Below are 19,605 nucleotides of genomic sequence, written 5' to 3'. Positions count from 1 at the left end.
ATGATTTGCCAGCATTATTATGTAGACCTAATGCATATCCAAAGAGATCTCAAACATCCAAAGCTTTGCAAATATTAGTCGCATCCACTTTCAATACCATCAAGGTATCATCAGCCAGTGCCTAACCAATACAATGCTGAGGTGAAGAAAGAGATAAAGAAGCCAATTGACCCATATTAGCAAGATGCGACAACATAGAGAGAATGGGATGTGTAGCAAGTGCAAAAAGAAGAGGGCTTAATGGACAGTCCTGACAAACCAAGCGTGCAAGGGAAAAGGGCTCAGTGATGCCACCATTCATCATAACATGAGATGTAGCCCCCACACAGATGGTATATGCAGCCTAAAACCCATAGCTTGCATAAGATCCACAAGAAAATACCATTCTAGAAAATCAAAGGCCTTTTCCAAGTCCAATTGCACTAAGACCACATTTTCTTGTGTATGTTGTGTATGTTGCGCATAATCAATGGCCATTTGGGCATTGAGAATACTATTCAGAATGTTTCTACCCTTAATGAAGCCGTACTGATGTGGATGTACCAAGCCAAGTAATTGCTCATGAAGATGATTTGCCAATACCTTTGCAAAGATCTTATGCATGGTGCCCATTAATGATATCAATCTCCAATGCTCAAGTTCCGAAGGAAACTTTAAGAATCAACTTAATGACCCCTTCTTTCCATGATGAAGGCATGTTGCATGAATCCCAAACCTACTAACACATTTCCATGAGCGATTTGGCCAAAAGGGATGCATGACTTTCAAAGAATTCCTTGTTAATACCATCCTAGCCAAGGCTTTTATTGCAGGGCAACTACAATAAGACATCCATAACTTCATCCTCACAAATATCAACATCCAAAGTAGCTTGCATATCATGTGGAACCTAATCTTTGACCAACGCACAAAAGACTGCTTGGGCACAGGTAACCCGAGGGAAGCATGTGTGCTAAGAACCCAAAAGATTTGCAAAATAGTCCCGACACATACATACAATGGATTGGGGACCATAACCATGTGACCCTCTACATTCTATAATCTCACCATATTCTCTCATGTAGGAGATGGATGCAAAGCTCAAAAAATTTTATGAAACTGAGAAGAAATATCCCAAAGGCCATCAATCAAATCTCGAAGCCTTAGCCTGCTAATAAGACTGCAGCTGAAAGCTTTGTATAAGTTCGGCCAGTTTTGCCAATAACGAAACCAAGAATGCATCATGGGGAGAATCAAGCAATAATAGACAAACCAAGTCCAAAATATTCTGTGCAGCATGCAAATGCTACCTTGTAAGCAAGACATGATCAATCCCATAGTGTCTTGCCACCATCTGAACATTAAGTAGTCTATCAAAGGAGGCCAAGCCTTCCAATGGAAAATCACACAGAAACCTTCCCAAGAGGTGGCTCATACATTGTTTACAAATAGCATGACTTAGAAAGGATGAGTTGAAGCATAGGGACAATCTGCCCAAAAGACCCACGAAAGCATCCTCCGGATCTCTCATCATATCAAGCTACATAAGAAAATGATCTAATAAGGCATAGCTCTGCAACACTTGCATTTGCAAAACTTTTGGTAAGAAGGAATCCTCATGCATAGCATAAATACGATGAGGCCAAGCCTTCCAATGAAAAACCACACAAAAACCTTCCCAAGAGCTGGCTCATATATTGTTTAAAAATAGCATGACTTAGAAAGGATGGGTTGAAGCACACATGCAGTCTACCCAAAAGACCCACGAAAGCATCCACCGGCTGTCTCATCATATCAAGCTACAAAGGGAAATGATCTGATAAGGCATAGCTCTACAACACTTGCACTTGCAAAATATTTAGTAAGAAGGAATCCTCATGCATAGCATAAATACGGTCCAATCGAGACCACGTGATTGAAACGATCAAGTGAAATGTAAACCTCGAAGTTGATGGAGAAAGCCATGACCAAATATCCTACTTCTAAACATCCAATTGCAAGGGCATTCCAAGCCTGGGTTTCTAGCATATCCATGAGAGAATGCTCTAAAGTAGATTGGGAAGGATCAACGAAATGTTAAAGTTGCCGATGAGTGAGCTCGCTCTACCTAGAGACAAAGAATCATGAGGTTGATTCCACAAGGCCTGACAATGCAACAAGGCATTGTGCGTTTAAAGCCATAAAACCTCTTCTTCAAAACAATTTCCCCTACTATAAAGTGGCCATGCACATCATTCTTTATAAGAACCGGCTAAAGTTTCTCGTGCACTACCATAAGGACACCCGAGTAGTACACTACTTTGCTTCCAACATTAAAAAATGGGAAACCCCTGACAATCCAAAATGCAACTATCACAAGGATATGAAATTTTGAGATGTTTTAATCTTGCTCATAACATTTGATCAAATTATTAATCAAATGTGCAAAGTTGTTTAAGCACATGTGATACACATGGTAGATACTCCATATTAACAGGCCAAGGACTCCGAGGATGCAGTGGGTGTCAAAGGAAAAAGTTGTGATAAGTTATAGGAGCTAGGCTTTAGGGGTCAATTGGTGTCAATTTTGCCCCTAGGACAATTATTTGGCCAATAAATGTCAGTGTGGCGACACTAGGGACCAGTATTAATTAATTAATTAATGCCAGTCTAAGGGTCAACCAAGGTTGGAAACCACTCAAGGTTGCAAATGGCCCAATCAATTTAATTATGGATGGGCACATTTAATTTTGGGCACCGTCAAAAGGGCTGAAATTAATGTTCAATGCAGTCACCTATTGCCAGGCACCTCCAAAATGTCGTCACCTCATCAACGATGTTGTTACCACCCCTTGAAAGGTGACTCCTTGCTATCTCCTGCTTGGTGAGGCCCCCTGATGGCGTGTCTTCTGCAGTAAATTGTTGTTCTCTGATCAAAAAATGAACCAGTAACTCTCTCTCTCTCTCTCTCTCTCTCTCTCTCTCTCTCTCTCTCTCTCTCTCTCTCTCTCTCACACACACAAGTTGTAAACTAGCTGAATGACTAAGACCCATTTAATTAATTTTCAGAATTAAATAATCCTATATGGTTTTCTCGAGAAAAAAATTAGATTTCTCTCTCATCTTGGCTTTCTCTCACCTTCACCAAACCATTCTCAAGAGATGTCAGCATTTCTCGGTCATTTTCAGTAGATCTCAACCAAATTTGGTGGACAGCAGAGAGATCTCTATTGTAAACCCTAAATTTCTACAAAAATTAGGATTTGACAACCACCTCAGGACCCAAACCAATTGGTGAAGACATCGTACACTGAATTCAATACCTGAATTTTTTTTAATTGTCAAGGAATTCAAATGCCAACCCATTCATTGTAATTTGGGGCAGCATTTGACCAGTTGGTGGTTCCATTTGTGCAAGTCCTAGGCGAGAAATCAGGGGGCAATTGGCCCGAATTGATTGATGATTGTTGCTACAGCAAAGAGGCTTTTTTGGAACAGCAAAGGAGATTGTGAATCTTAGCTTGTATTCATTCCATTAGCAATCAAGATAAAGAAATACCAAAAGGAGTGCCAGTTTTGGGGTCAACAAGATGTCCAATGTTCGAGATTATTAAGGTAAATTGTGCATTTCAATTTATGTTTATTTGCTGATTGCTGTAATTAGGTGCTTAATTAGGAAATTACCACCAAAAATATCAAAGGGAGCATTATCAAAAGGGAATGCAGCCTTCCTTCCCGCATAAGTGCACAAGAAGTCTAGGGGATTGCATTGTTGGGCTTGTGACTGGTGGGCCTCAAGGCTTTTGGCCTTTTTTGAACACAACTCTATCCACGTAGATGCAGACCAATCACCATTGAATGCATAAGTACCCTTATCCATGGTCCTCTGTAGAGGGGTACTATCATTCAGCTCCTCCGCTAACATGTGCGCATCCCCCGCAAGGGCAACATCTATATCTACTTTGTCCGAACACTCTGATATAAAGCGACCCAACTACCCACAAGAAAAGCAGTGGCTTGCAAAGGTGCCCCATGTACAGCTAGTTAGGCCTCTTATGGCCAGTATCCCACAGCATACATAATCTATTCTAATTAGCAACACGCAAGCTTGGTGGCACCAAGACTCTGGTAATAGCAGCCGTGGCATCCCTTAACAAAGGCCAATGTACCACTGGGCAAGCTTCAACCCCCACCTAGATGGGACATTCATGTTGAAGTAGACATTGGAAATCTGCTAGGGGCTGCCAGGGTACAACGTGCACCAATCGGCAGCTGAAAAACAAAGGTAGCTTAGCCAATAAAACATCCACGTATGAGAAGAATGCAAGAGCACCTCAAAAAAACCCCTAGGGCCCATGAAAATCCATCCACACAGTCAGCTTGCATCAAAGAGGCCAGCCATTGACAAATCTAGGCAAGCATTGGAATTTTGCTCTTGAAAAACAGTATGACACCCTTTTCATAAAGCCCAAAAAGTGATTGCAACACAGCCTTAGTATCCACATTAGCATCCACAACATCTTCCTTAACTATGTCCGCGGCACTAGAAAAATTCTGGTGAATATAATCACCCAAGAAAGTGTCTGCAAATTCAAGCAAGCGCTCCCAATCCAACTCTTGGGAGTCCTCAAAGATGGTGGCCTACCGGCTGATTATCCCAGCAAGGTACCGTCTCTTCTGTGCATGGAACCATTTCCTCTGCATCGTTAGCCATGCAATCCAGAGCCACTGCAACCTCCGGTCGGTCCACAAACACAGTATCAGGGCCAGCCATGTTAGCTGTTCCCCCTTCCTCTTTCTGTTTCTCTATCTCTGTCAGTCTCCTGATACACTGTGTTGTCAGTGCTGATGGTGTTAGTCACTGTTTGACTTGTCCTGCTGATCAGAACCGCTGGTCTACTTCCTGCAAATCATTGTAAGGTCTGCAAGGTTGTCAAGTTCTGCAGGTCGTATTTCAGCTCTGCCCTAGAATGCACCCCCTGGTTTTCAAGTCTGAATCCTGCATTTAACTGAGAGGGTCTGTGCCTGTCCTGGTAAACATGGAAGAGTTCCTGAGACCTGCACCTGATAGAATGGAGGCTGAAAGACAGGTTGCGCCTTTTTAAAGGGCAGCTCTACTGGCGAGAGCTTGTCTGTGTGACCTTGGCTGAAGACAGATTGCAACAATTTGAACACAGCTGAACTTGACAATGGGTTGTCTGTGTGACCTGGGCCTCTATATCAAGCTGAGGACACAGAAAACCCTAATCAGCAGGGTTCCGACCTTCATTCTGCATTCTCTCTCTCACCTATAAGACAAACATTAGCATGGCAATATGGAATTGTAATGGCTCACTACCGTCACATCCAGGGAGACTAGAGGAGGTTATGACAGACAAGTCACATGATTCTACTTACTGAGACGCACCAGAGCCAAGAGACAGGACTCCCTGAGATTAGGGGATACACTTGGGAGTCAGCATATCCGGAGGACACTAGACAGCAGAGCACGACACGTGGATCAGGTTGGGTGGCTGTGCTCTTTCGACAGAAGTTACGAGGGAGAGTCTCCATCATGTCCCAGAATGCAAAGGCATGATACATGAGGATTCGGATGAGACTATACTGCTGCTTTGTGGACTTCCACAAAGCTTTTGATACGATGCTGAGGGACAAATTACTGCAGCATCTGTTGACTCTGGGGGTGCCATTCAACATGATATGGGGAACATATGCACTGTGTGAACGGGTACTGAGATGAACCAGATGCCCTGGAGGAATAACTGGAGAAGTTTCTAGCACCATCAGAGTGAAGCAGGGCTGCCCATTATCACCCACCTTATTTGGGCTATAAATCGATGAGAACACAGACTACATCACCAAAGTGGGAGGAGTCGGCTTCGACTTGGCAGTAATTCATATCCCATTATGTTGTATGTTGACGATATTGTTTTGATTTCAGAGACAGAGGAGGGACTCCAGAAATACCTCAAAGCCCTCCACTGCTTTTGCCTAAATAGAGGATTGTCAATGAACCTTGAGAAAATCAAGATCCTCATCTTCCACACATCAGCCCAGGTCCGCAAGGGATCATCCTTCACTCTGGATGGGCAGCCAATTTAGGTGGTGAGCTCAAATGTTTATTCGGGAGTCGCTTTTACTGCCACATCAGGTCGCTTTCCATGGCATAGGCGGCACGAGATTATCTCACCAAGGGATGTACATCATTGGCACTTCTAGCGAGACATTGCCACCAAACAAATTTGCAAGAGACGTACTAAGCAGTGCCTATTTGACACCATGGTCACTCCTGCTCTCATGTATTCAGCAGCTATTTGGACCCCTCAACTAGCCACGTCAGTTTGGACACAGATAGAGCGACCTCAAATTACTTTGATGTCACACATGATATGCAACAAATCCTTAGTGCCCCACGAGATACTTAGAGCAGAGTTTGATGCGACACCAATGGAGAGAGAGGCCCTTTTCCAAATCATCACTTTTATACAAGTACAGGACATGACATCTAACAAGTTACCATGGAGGGCATTGGAGGCCTCTAGGCAGATGGCCCATGAGGAATGTGAGAGCTCGTGGTACTTCGAGGTAGCAATTGTTGGCTAGGTATGGCATTGACATGATGAGCCTCCCTCCCTTCTAGTATGACCCTGACTCACCCTTTGTCCAACTCTCGCAGACAGAGAGGAACATGATCATCAGGCAAGACTTGTGTCAGAGACACACACAGCACATGGGTGGCACCCCAAGCCCCACACTACAAAGACTTTTTCATAAGCCTCATTGAGGATGGGTTCATTATTAGACCATTGTACATGGATTGCTAGTAGCTACATGTCACAAGCCGTGCAAGTTGCCATAGGCCAGCTCAAATCATCATCACACCAGCTGGAGATAGAGACAGGCAGGCCACACAGTGTAGTGTCTATGCCCAGATACGAGAGAAGTATCATACACTGTTTTAAGAGCAGTAGACTATACAGACGGTGATGAGCATATCAAATTAGAGATATTTAGAGCGATACACATTGGAGATCCAAAGAGTCAGAGCATCCCTCTTGGCAAAAGGTGCAAGGGATAGAGCACGACAGACAATCTTGACAAAATTCTATCAAGGAGCCGCATTGGTTAGGGGACATACAAATCCAGGGACAAGGAGACTGAGAGGGCTATCGCTACAAAGATCACAAGAGATTAGGGCCAAACGATGACCTAGTGCATTTAGCAAGAAGAGGCCATACTCCCACCAACAAGAGGTCATCCAGATTTGACAGCAACATGAGTCATACCTAGCCCACCGAGCCAACACTTGCCCCTTCGAGCTACTCAAGAGCAACTTGTTTCAAGAGCCCCCACCTAGCTACTGCATTTTACATCCCCCTATACTCACTGGATGGTGTTAGATCTACATGACATCATTGTATCTCACATGCATATAGCCTCATGTCCTAGATGGGCACACTTGTATCCATTGAGGGCTTGCCCAAATGATGATGTCTACACTTATTGCACATTTAGATAGGATTTTCATTTTCACTTTTCACTTTCATGATATCATGAGGATATTCCTTTGGACATGGATATGTCTCATAAGCCGACTTGGTCTTTAGTATATGAAGATGTGCTAGGGTTTGTATTGAGGAAACACAACATGTACAACCAAGCCTAAAACACAAAGACTCAGACAATGACGAGCAAAACTCAACCCTAAACGCAAAACACAAAACGCAAAATGCAAACACAAAATTCAAAACTCAAATAGAGAGACAAAGACAGAGAGAAGAAACTATGAAGTGAACGAATGTTATGAATGAATGTAAGAGTGTACAAAATGCCCAAGGGTAGAGCAATGAAGTGTCAGAGAGTGACATCCACCGGAGATGGATCCCAAGTACTGAAACCACCAGTTGGAGATGAGAATGCTGAATAATGAAGGGCAGCACGCTGGTCACCAAAACACAGCAGTCGAAGGCTGAAATCTCGTAAACGCAGCAAAGTACCACAAGAGAAAGGCTGAAAACAGATCACCCAAGGCATACAACTATCAAGCAACAACAAGAGAGGTGTTTGCTGATGTACACAACTTGTTGGACAGCAAAAACGCACGTACTACAGCAATTGCCTGGTGGGAGAGATGGCAGCAACCTATCGCCTAGAACCAGATGCTAAAAAACGTAGGCTAATCAAGTGCTATAATGACACAGCAAATGGAGACCTCCAAGTAGCAAGGCAATACTGAAAATAGGCCTCCTAGGGCTAGATAGTTATGGGCTACATTCGGTGATGGCTGGACAGTAGACAGTAGGTGGCTGATGGCTGAAATCTACACAATAGAGTGAGAAACCTACACAAAAAGATGAGGCTAAATGGTGGGCACCCTATCTATTTATAGATGTTGAAGGGTGCCCCAAAAATTAGGGTTTTGGGGGACCACTGAAGCTCTCTCAAACTGCACACTATATTTGTGCTTTTCATTAATTAAGGATGTTTTGGGGCTGTTTAAAGATGCTAATAAGCTATAAAGCATGTTTTAGCTCAACACCTCCTCTCAAGCCAAAAACTAACCTAAGAAGGAAAGGCATGCAATGTTTACCTCAAGGTGTCCCACCCCAAAGCAACCAAGGCATCAAACAAAGGGTGCACATCAGCTACCCAATGGCCAACCAAGACTACAAAGACAACGGTTATCTTACGAAGGGAGTCCAAGTAGTCACCCTAGAGGACAAGGCATTAAACAAAGGGTGCACATCAATTGCCCAATGGCCTACTAAGCCCTACAAAGGCGGATGGAATAACATTAAGCCTTTTTTTTTGTGAAAAGTTAATCTTATGGGTAGCGGCCAATTAAGTAACAATGACCCAAAAGACAGGAGTAGGGATGGTACATCCAACACATCACAAAATAGTACAAGCTTACCCATCCTCTTGAGGATGTCAATGACAAGGGAGAAGGTGATGAAGGAGCATGTGAAGAAGGATGGTGGTGTAATCCGCATGTGGAAAAAGCTTAGAATCCATCCAGTGGTGCTCTCTACAATGGAATGCATAGTATGCTACATGTTGAAGAATGCTCATGCAACAAAAGTGCCACTAGGATAGTGTCCCTTGTGGAAAAATTATTCACATGCCCAAGGGCCCGAGTACAAAGATGATGAAATCATGTAATGCATAGGGGAAGGTACAACACGGGAGGGAAAGGTTGATGTTGAAGACAAGTGTCAAAACCTATAGAATACCAAGAAGGGTAAGAACCCCCTCTGAACCTAGATATTGATGCCGAAAAAGGAAGAGGAGCATAAGGATGTCAGTCTTCATGTGGTGCCAAGAACCATGTGGATGAAGATGATAAAGCATCCCTACTAGAAGAGCAAGAATAGAATACACCACCATGATAGCATCAAGAGAGATATTGTGCAATCCACCATGAGAGGGGAAGCCTCCATGTTGGTAGAAGAGCAAAAATCCGAGTAGATGGAACCATGAAAGTAATGGCGCACAACTTCTGTCTCCAACTCAGGAAGAACTTATTCCTATGGACTAACTTATAGTCATGGTTTGCTTTTGCAAGGATACACCGATTCAAATTGGACTGAAAATCCTAACACCCAACATGCTCACGGCAACTACATCTTCTCTTTGGGCATGGCTCCCATTTCTTGGGCAAGTAATAAGTAGGAGATGATACCTACTTCCACATCTAAGGCAAAGTATTGCGCCCTCTTTGACAGCACCACAGTAGCTATTTACCTTATAAGCTTGCTGGCAGCACTTCACTTTTCATGTGTTTCATCAACTATCCTCTACTGCAACAACCAAAGTGTTATTGCACTAGTGGGCAAACCCATCCTCAATCCATGAACGCAACACATTGATATACACTACCACTTCATTAAAGAGCAAGTTGAGCTAGACACCATTCACAACATATCAAACAATTTTAGGGATATTTTAACCGAGCCAGTCAACCATCCAATTCTTTAATATTTTCCACCCAAGATTGGTGTGGTACACCCTCTCCTACTACTTCAAATTGACACAGAGAGGGTGATTCCCTCTGGCTTTCCCTTCCACTTTAAGAGCTGACAGCTTTCTTCTCTTGAGGGTAACACGATTTTGGTTCATTAGTGCTTCATAAATAGATAGTTATTTTACATATTTGCATCATTATCTGCAAGGGAACAATTTCCGTGCAAGAACATTGCCCAAGTGGCACCATTGCATCACATTTTGCATAAGCATGATGATTTGCATTAATCCAATGCACTAACATTCTATTCTTATAAACGAGCATTTATGCGCATTTTTCCCTTTTCAATCAAAGAGTGGTCAACTCTAGATCCACCGTTTTCACGGTGGCTCACATGGCAATCTTCTAAGACTGTCTTCCTTTGCTTGCTTCCACCTTTCTTTTTCACCTCTCCACATACACCCCATAGCTTCTTCACAACTTTTTCCTTCATCACTAATACCCACTAGTGGTTAGGATAGCTTGTTCGTTTTATGTTGTGTTGGATTTGACCATCTATTTTATTCTCCCCTAGGGACACAATTTACTCAATAGGATGAACATTGATTGAAAACCCACACTTAATGCTAAATCAAATCAAAAGTTAAAAGCCCTTTTCAAAAAAGGTCGACTATGGTTCCATCCACCTTTGTAGATCCTGGTAGGCTATTGGGGAGCCAACGAGCACCCTTTGTCTAATACCTTGGCCTCTTTGGAATGATCCCTTGGGCTCCCTTAGCAAGATAACCATCACCTCTATACTCTTGGTAGGCCATGGGCAACTAACTTGCACCCTTTGTCCGATACCCTCACTACTTTAGGGTGGGAGGCCCTAGGAAAGCCAAAAAATATATGGACTTAGGCTAGTATAGTCCCTCTCTAGTTCCATTTTTGTATCTGAGAGGGGGGTGTTGAACTAAAAATGTATTATATGTTGATTAGCCATTTTAAACAGCTCCAAAACATGCTTAATTTAATAAATTACCAAAAGTTTCATTAAAAAGAAATGTACTCCTAGAGAGAGTGTGTGTCCATAAGCCAAACCCTAATTTGGGAGGGCCCATCCATCTATGAATAGGCAAGTTGCCCACCACTTAGCCTTAAATCCTATTTTGCATATTGCAAGCACGTGCATGTTCTATCCACACCCTATTCATGGAGAATATCGCAATTTGAGCTGTTGCTTTTTGCTGATCTACACCTGGCACTTGCTGCCCAGCCTCTTAAACCTGCTAGTGATTGATTCCAGCCTGGTGCCATCACTTGGTTGACTGCATCTATCGCTGTACCTGCCTTTCCAGCCTGTATTTGGATTTGCACAGCTACTGATGTCACCATTCCAGCCTGTGTTTTGCTGTTCACACCTGCCGTAGAGCTACCAGATCATCATTGACTACTGCATTTTGGTGCTGCAGCTATTGCCTGCACTTTTCCTGATAGAACTCCACTGATTGCTGCCCGTCTATCACTGATCCAGCTCCTACTGCTGCATTTGCTGTTGTTGCCAGACATCTACGATAGCTGCCTGCTGCATTTCAAGATCCGTCAGAGTACGACACACTTTTCAGCTCATACTCTATAACTCAGTCTCTGAGACATGGAATTTTGAGGTTCAATATTCACCATGCATTGTGTTTGAGGCATTGAGCATTGTATTTACTCATTATTCAGTTTATTTTATCTTTTGTGTTCATTCGACATTCTCTCTATGTTACCTTAACCCTAACTGTGTTTCACTATTAGTCCTTGCATTTGTCATACAATTATGTTTGTATTCTGTAGTCGAGCATTTCTTTATCTTATCTATTACTAGCACTTGTGACTTACATATGGTTGATATTTATGTTGCACAAAGCACAATGAGAGAATATTTTTGAATGGCGGATTGCATGGGCAAGTTTGTCACTCAACTGGTGGTTCAGCTCCGCCTCATTGAAAAGCTAACGCATTCAGATTAAGAAAGGCATTATAGAAACTTGAACAAGGTTCTAGAGCTTAGTGTGAGAAGATTTTTGTGTACTTATCTGATGTGATTTCATATTAGTGTGGTTGAGAGCACCTTGTGTACAAACTTCACCCTTTATGTGGACAACGTCCAACCTCAGCTTATTAGCGGCATTAGGTACTTGGTCCTTTGCAAAATCATTGGCCATACAAATCAATTTGTGTGATGATGGGATTGTGTGTTTACAGTTTATTTGAATTGAGAGGCTCTTAAAAAGGTTTAACCTTGAAGACTAGAAGGTTGTTGCTACACTATTCCAGATGATAAAGGTGTATATGCAGTCTCAGAGATGCTGGGCAGGTTGATAGGATTGTTTATTGCTGTCTGTCTACACTCAGAAGCTGCTTAAAAGCTCTTTTCTAAATGCTTGAGACATGTCACTGCATCAGTTGAGATGAGCTAGCCTCAGCATCGAGAATGCTAAAAAACAATTTTAATATTGCCACCTATCATCAGGTTGTCAGTTGGCTTTGTGCAAGACCAAAGATTCAGTTTGTCTTGGGCAGCTGTGGTCTATTCATAGTGATGTGTGAACATTTCCCCTTGTGTGAAAACACATTTATACTATACTAAAGCGTGTGTGAATGGAACTTTGGAGTCAACAGTTCCAATAGTATGCATCATATATACAGTTCTCTGCACACAACCTCATGTGGCCATCTGCAACATGCTAGCATCCACTTGCCAACAATAGCACAATCAAGTTGTCTCTCAAGTGAGGGTGCCTACATACGTTTTCTTAATGCTCTCTCTTTCAATGTCCATCAAGCAGAAACTTCCTCCATAAATGAAACATCTCATTTCATGCAAAGAATATAAGACATAAGTTTCTTAAAGTAACAATTGCCCCTAAAATCGTACAATTGAACACCAACTGTCTGAGAATGAAGAATCACTGACCTTTCTAATATTTGATAAGGATCTACGATTAACTCCAGCTTTCCATCGATCCATAAAGAAAATCTTGCATTTGGGAAAAGTCGATGAAGCAACAGCTTTGGAATCTAGAATTCAAGAACATCAATAGAACTGTAAGGCAAATGGTGTCAATTTATAACTTATTGAAATCGCAATTAGACAGCAAGAAAACTGACCAAGAAACCTGTTTGTCTACAAAATATGTGGTCATTTTATTCCAATGAGAGAATTCATATGACGAAATGATCCAAAAGAATAAGAATAGAGAAAATAAGAGCCTTTTTTCACAATGAACTCAATCCTATGAGATCATATAGACCATCATCAAGGCAAGGTTTAGAAGGTATACTTCAATTGGGTAATCCACCTCTCAATTCATAAAATTCATGGTAGTTGCCCCAGCAAAAAGCATTATTTGGTCTCCCTTCTATTATTGTGCTTATGATGCACTATGCATGCTCTCTATAGGAGCAAACCATCCCCACAAAAAATGGAGGCCAATCTATCATAGGGATGTGTATTTTTAATGCTTTGCGTAGCATTTAGCTTAGGCATTAATAAAATGTACACAGGTGATGTCCAAGTCAATTAACTGCAACGATGGGCTAAGGACCCTGAGATGTCAATGGCTATCAAAGGCAAAAGTTGTAATAAGTGTTAGGACAGCTCCCTGCCACGTCAGTAGTGCCACGTGGCAGCAGTCGGACTGTCCGACTGCAGTCCCAACTGCAGTCCACTGCATTAAATGCAGCCGACCTGCCTATTTTGGGCATTTTTTGAGGCATTCTTTTCAGCCTTTTAAAGACCAAGTTTCCAGTAGACTTTATCACTTGTATTTGACAGATTTCAGCCTGCTGGTGACGGAGACAGCACTCGGGGCTGGTAGAGATCGAGGTCCTCAAGGTGGAGACATACACAAATATTCTCTTTGAACCCATGTATAATTCTGCATCCATATACAGCATTCTTCACTACAGATTTTGTGTTTCACTCTCTCTTTCTCTCTCTCTCCGTTCACTCTTTGTCATGGTCATTCGCTTCCGCATTGCTTCGCTCTGACATGGTATCAGAGCATTGAAGGACTGACCTAGGGTGTGGACCTATCTGAAGAGTAGTTTTCAGCGCGACACACAACTGCGTTTTCAGCTTTCAACTGCGAGCAGGTGGGCTGCACATTAGAACAAGGCTGAGGCGAGCATGGGTGTGCGAGAAAAGAGAAGATTTGTTGAAGCTGCTGCTGTTTTTCTGCTGTTAAAGAAGGAAGAAGGCTATGTTTTTGGCCTTCCAAGTGCAGATTTTACCTTTTCATAGCATTGCATCTCTACTTCACTCTTCTCTTGTTCCCCTTTTTGGGCTTGAGAGGGGGCATTGAGAAAAACTTCACCCGCCGTTTGCGTTTTTGCGTTTCTGCGTTTTGTGTTTAGGGTTTACAGCCCCAAAAAGAGGCGCCATCCTAGACTGACTATGCCTATTTATAGGCCACTCTCTCATTTATTCCTTACAGCTGATTCATTCAATCCGTCACCTCTTCTCTCCAGCCTCTCCACTACCCTCACACCCCTTTAGGAGGACATTACGGTTCATGGTTCGTGGCTGTCTTCATCATCTTCCTTGTGCTACGGCACCCTTGGTCCCTTGTATCACATTCACTCCATGATTTGAAACTTCATCATTGCATTCATCAGAGTTTCTTCTCTCTTCTCTCTTCTCTTCTCTTCTCCATGTTTGCCGAGTTCACTCCGTGTTCCTCCCCGCCAACCCTACTGTCTTGCTGGTACGTCATCTTTTGACATCATCTTCTCATCTACCTTTACAAATTAGGAGGGGAAGCCACACCATGCCTCGGTATTCCCGACGATATCTATGAAGATTGTCGTCGGAAATACTTGCCATTGAAGCAACGCAAAGGCCTGTCCGTATTGTTATTCGCCCTTGAGCTGATAGCGATGGAACTTCCATTTCGGCATCCACATCGGCTGCCCGTGATGCTTGCAGGTCCCTTACATGCTACACGAGGCTTGGGAGTGCCTCGAGAAGTACTCCTAGTTTGGCCCAAGAGGACATACCTATCACTGCCTCTCACCTAGAGCTTAGAGAGCCCGAGTATGATAACGAGGGCAATGTCATTAGTGAGAGTGATTTTGTTGAGGAGGGTGATGGCTCCTCAAGCGGTAACAAGGATGCTTCCACCTTCGATACAGAGAGTGATATGAGCACCTAGAGTAATCATGTATCTTGATTCAGATTGAGCCATGGATGATGGCTTTTATCTCAATCCATTTTTTTTACACTTTTTGTATGAGATTGCACATTTGGCTCATAATAAAGTTGTTGGTTTCATTATTCATGCTACATAGTACACTCTCGAGTCTTGTTTCAACTCTCTTTTGCACTTTTGACTTGAATCTCTAAGTTTATGTTTTAACTTTTAAGTCCAAACATTAAGCATAGACTTAAAATTATATGTATAATTTCTTTCATCAAACGTAACATCGCGGCGTAGGTCCAAGATTTATTAGTCCAATTAGTACCGTACTAGCATCGGACTATACTAATCAGACGCCATCGAACGTGACAACCATGTATCTAGCAAACCTCAAGCAAGCTATCCCTCGGACACCGTCCGAAGGTAATCATAATAGAGGTAGCCAAACTGAGCATGCCAAAGCTCGGACTAAGTTTGTGAGGTAAGAAAAAGAGAAGTCAAGGTGGAAGAAGACCGCAACTTGTAGACTCCATTCTTCTCATAACCTCAAGAAAGAACCTATCTCGATCCAGGAGCAAGAATCTGAAAAGAACCCCCATCAAATTCGACCAAGAGACCGAGGGCACAAGATCTTGTGCAGCGAGAGGAGATGGTACCCCAAGGCCAATACATAAAGCACCTCGGATGTATAAGCACAACCTCATCCATCTAGAATAAGATGCATATCTCCCCGTCCCTGTATAGGAATAGAGGAATTGTCACCAATGAGAATCTAGCCATGCGAAGGTCGCAAATGAGCAACACCTACTGAAAAAGGAGTCATGTGCCATGAGGCACCACTGTCAACAATCCACTCCTGAGTATATGGAGCCGTCAATGCAACATCAAAAGCCGTCAGAGTCAAATCCTCAACCACCTCCAAGTGGAGGAAAGTAGATGATGAGGAAGCAGCCACGGCTCCAGAATCCTTTGAAGATTTCTCCTTCTTCCTCCTTCTACTTCTTCTCATTGTCAGGGCAATCCTTCTTTCAGTCACTTGTTTTGCCACACATGTGACAAGTAGACTTCTTTTCTTCTTAGATTTGTCCTTCTTCTTTTAGTCCTTCCCATTCTTCTGAGAGGACTGACCAACCAAGGCCTCAAATTTAGAAGCATTGGTCTGTTTCAAATGCTCCTCTTGGTCCAAGATCATAGGAACTAACTCCTCCCACCAAAGAGTCTTAGACTGCCCTGAAGCAATCAAGGCGGAATAAAAACCATTGCACGTGCAGTATCTATGAAAGAAGAGTTATTGCCATGTCTTCAAAAGTGATCACCTTCCCTGCATTTTAAACATGAATCTAGAGCTGCCTCAACTTGTTAATATGCTCCCGTATAGAAAATGACTTGTTGACACTCATGGTCCACATCTGCACTTCCAAAGAAACTCGCTTCATAACGGTCATCCGATTGTACATCTGATCAAGCTCTAGCCATATCTCCCGGGCCACCACCAAATGCTCAATATGAGAGATAACAGCTGTAGTACGTAAGAGAGAAAAACAAGCGATTGCGAGCATTGAGTTTATCCCAATGTGCCTAAGCCTTTGTCAACTCCACCTTATCACTAGAAGAGAGTCTGGACTTGTCTCGTGAAGAACGATGAATAGCCTCCATAACAAGCTCTGCCAAATCATAGGACTCCAAAATGGCAAGCATCATGACTCCCCAAATGCGGTAATTCTCACCATCGAGCTTTTATCTGCTAGAAGAGCCGGTAAGATGGGCACCTTTTGGTCCATGATTGCCAGAAACTTTGTCCCGGCCTCAGAAGGCATCTTCACCTACAATACCTACACAAAACACAAAAAGCAGCCCTAATTGACTGTGAGAATACAACCTGCTAAGGCTCTTGACCACTTGTCTAGCTTCTTCTTCACCTGCCAGAGGCAATGAAAAGATAAAATCTGCACTGAAGGCCCAAAACACAGCCGTTTTCCTTCTCTAACAGCAAAAACCAGCAGCAACTTCAGCAAAACTTCTCCTTTCTTGCACGCCCACGCTCGCCTCAACCTTGTTTCGATGTGCAACCCTCCTCCTCGCACTTGAACGCTGAAAATGCAGCCTCATGTCATTCTGAAATCTCCTCTTCAGATAGGTCCCCTAGGTCAGTCTTTCAATGCTCTGATACCATGTCAAAGTGAAGCAATGCGGAAGCGAATGACCAAGACAAAAGAGTAAACAGAGAGAGAAGAGAGAGAGAGAAAGAGACAGTTAGACAAAGAAGGGGTGGACTCCAGTGCGGTTCTAGTCTCAAGGTGAGATTGAGCGACGTCCACTGCAGGTAATGAAATATGGAGAGGAGGATTAAGAAGAGCAGGTGGGGAAGAGCAAGGTGAAGTGTTGTCCATACATCACCTTCATAGTTTTGATGGAGAGCAATCTATGGGATAAGCGCCTAGCCTCGATAAAGAAGTGCTCACAAAGTACATGGGCCCTATTGTTGAGTCGTCTGTGCCTGAGCTGAGCTGAGTGAAGATGCAGAGTTGAGAGCAGTAGTGAGAGAGAGAGAGTAAGCACGACACAATGGGTATACGGTACAATCACACATATACCACATTTTAGGTTTTGAATATATATAAAGTACAAAGTGTACGGGTGCATTCACACCCGAACACAGTAAAAGGCACGGTGAGCCTTTATTCCCAACAACCTCCAACCTAAAGGCAACATGCTTGAAGGTAGAGGAAAGAATCAGCTAAGTGCATGTATGTACATAGCTAAAAGACACATATACTATCCAACCCCCATCATCTAGCGGCAATGAGCAAACAGCTCGATTGAAAGACCTTTCGTGAGAAGGTCTGCAGGATTATCATCTGTATGTACCTTGACAAGCTCAATGCCTTTGCTATCAAGTACATCCCTGATAAAGTAATACTTCACATGTATGTGCTTTGTCTTTGCATGAAAGACAGGAGTCCGTGCTAGAATGATAGCACTCTGGCTATCACACTGGAGGATAGGTATTAGGAACCTCTTTAATTCCAAGCTCTCTCACCAAACGTGAAAGCCATAAAGCCTCTTTGCATGCCTCGGTGGCAGCCACGTATTTTACCTCTATAGTAGACAATGCAGCACACTCTCGCAGCCTAGATATCCAAGAGATTGCTCCTCCTATGAACATAAACACATATCCTGAAGTAGACTTCCTGCAATCAGGATGGCCAACATAGTCTACATCCGTGAAACCAACATAGATGACCTCTGCTTAACAAAGCAAATACACAAATCCTTTGTGCCCTTAAGGTATCTCATGATACCCTTCACTGCTTCCCAATGCTTTTTTCCAGGATACGCCATGTATCTACTAGCCACTCCCACCGTAAAAGCAATGTCAGGACGTGTAGTAACCATAGCATACATCAAGCTACCAACAGCTGAAGCTTAAGGTATCTTGGTCATTTCAACCTTACTATCATTTGATGTAGGGCTATCGTCTACACTAAATTTCACATATAGAGGCAATGGTACACTAATAGCTTTCCCCCCCTCCATATTGAAATGTTGCAGAACTTTCGTAATATACTCCTATTGTGACAGATAAAGAAGACCCTTTGATTTATCTTGAGTATGCGCATGCCAAGAATGTGATTTGTCTCACCAAGATCTTTCATATCAAAGCTATTGTGTAGACTCTGCTTCAAGGAGTCCAAGGCATAAACATCCTTGCCTATAATTAGCATGTCATCCACATACAATACCAAGAGAATAAGGCTGCCATCTGCTGCCTTCTTGGTATATAAGCAATGATCAACTTGAGAACGATGAAATCCCTGAGATTGCTTGAATGTATCAAATTTGTGATACCATTCACGTGGTGCCTGCTTCAGCCCATACAGACTTTTGTTGAGTTTACATACCATGTGCTCTTTCCCCTTTGCAACAAAATCGTCAAGCTGCTACATATAGATTTCCTCATGCAGATCACCATATAAGAAGGCGGTTTTTACATCCATCTGTATGAGTTCCATGTCCTCAGATGCAACTAAGCCCAAGAAGGTTCGCAAAGTAGTCATTTTGACTACAGGAGAAAAAATTTCATCAAAATCAATTTCATGTTCTTGCTTGTACCCTTTAGCAACCAAGCATGCCTTGTACTTGGGCAAAGAACCAGAAGTGACTTTCATTTTGTAAACCCATTTGCAGGGTAGCACTTTTTGTCATTTTGGCAAATGTTCCAAATCCCAAGTGTCATTCTTCATGAGAGATTCCATTTCTGATAGCATTGCTTTTTGCCATTTCTTACTATCCTGTCTATCCATTGCTTCCTGGAAGCATGAGGGTTCACCACAATCTGTTAACATGACATAATCAGCCACATAGTTTACTCCAAGAACAAATCTATTTCGTTGTTTTTGCACTTTGGTTGACCTACTGACCCAGTGGTCAATGTTTGCTGGCTGTTCAGCCTGTAAACCTACATTAACAGCTTGCTGTTTTGCAGGTACAGCTTGTTGTATAACTGGTTCACGT

At 42.8% G+C, this 19,605-nt stretch overlaps 1 protein-coding gene across 2 annotated transcripts in view; it reads right to left on the bottom strand.

Moving 5' to 3' along the window:
- LOC148035586 (putative hexosyltransferase MUCI70) overlaps positions 1 to 19,605 on the bottom strand; it is a 71,909-nt gene that overhangs the window by 28,637 nt on the left and 23,667 nt on the right. For both annotated transcript variants that reach the window (XM_087677550.1, XM_087677549.1), the window contains exon 6: positions 12,867 to 12,970. In XM_087677550.1, the coding sequence (XP_087533676.1) occupies positions 12,867 to 12,970 (104 nt within the window). The remainder of the gene's footprint in view (positions 1 to 12,866; positions 12,971 to 19,605) is intronic.

This window comes from Lygodium microphyllum, chromosome 5, assembly GCF_053477565.2.
Source record: "Lygodium microphyllum isolate KBCC chromosome 5, Lygodium_microphyllum_v1.1.10, whole genome shotgun sequence".
Taxonomy (NCBI): domain Eukaryota; kingdom Viridiplantae; phylum Streptophyta; class Polypodiopsida; order Schizaeales; family Lygodiaceae; genus Lygodium; species Lygodium microphyllum.
This window is presented reverse-complemented; position numbering and strand designations above follow the sequence as displayed.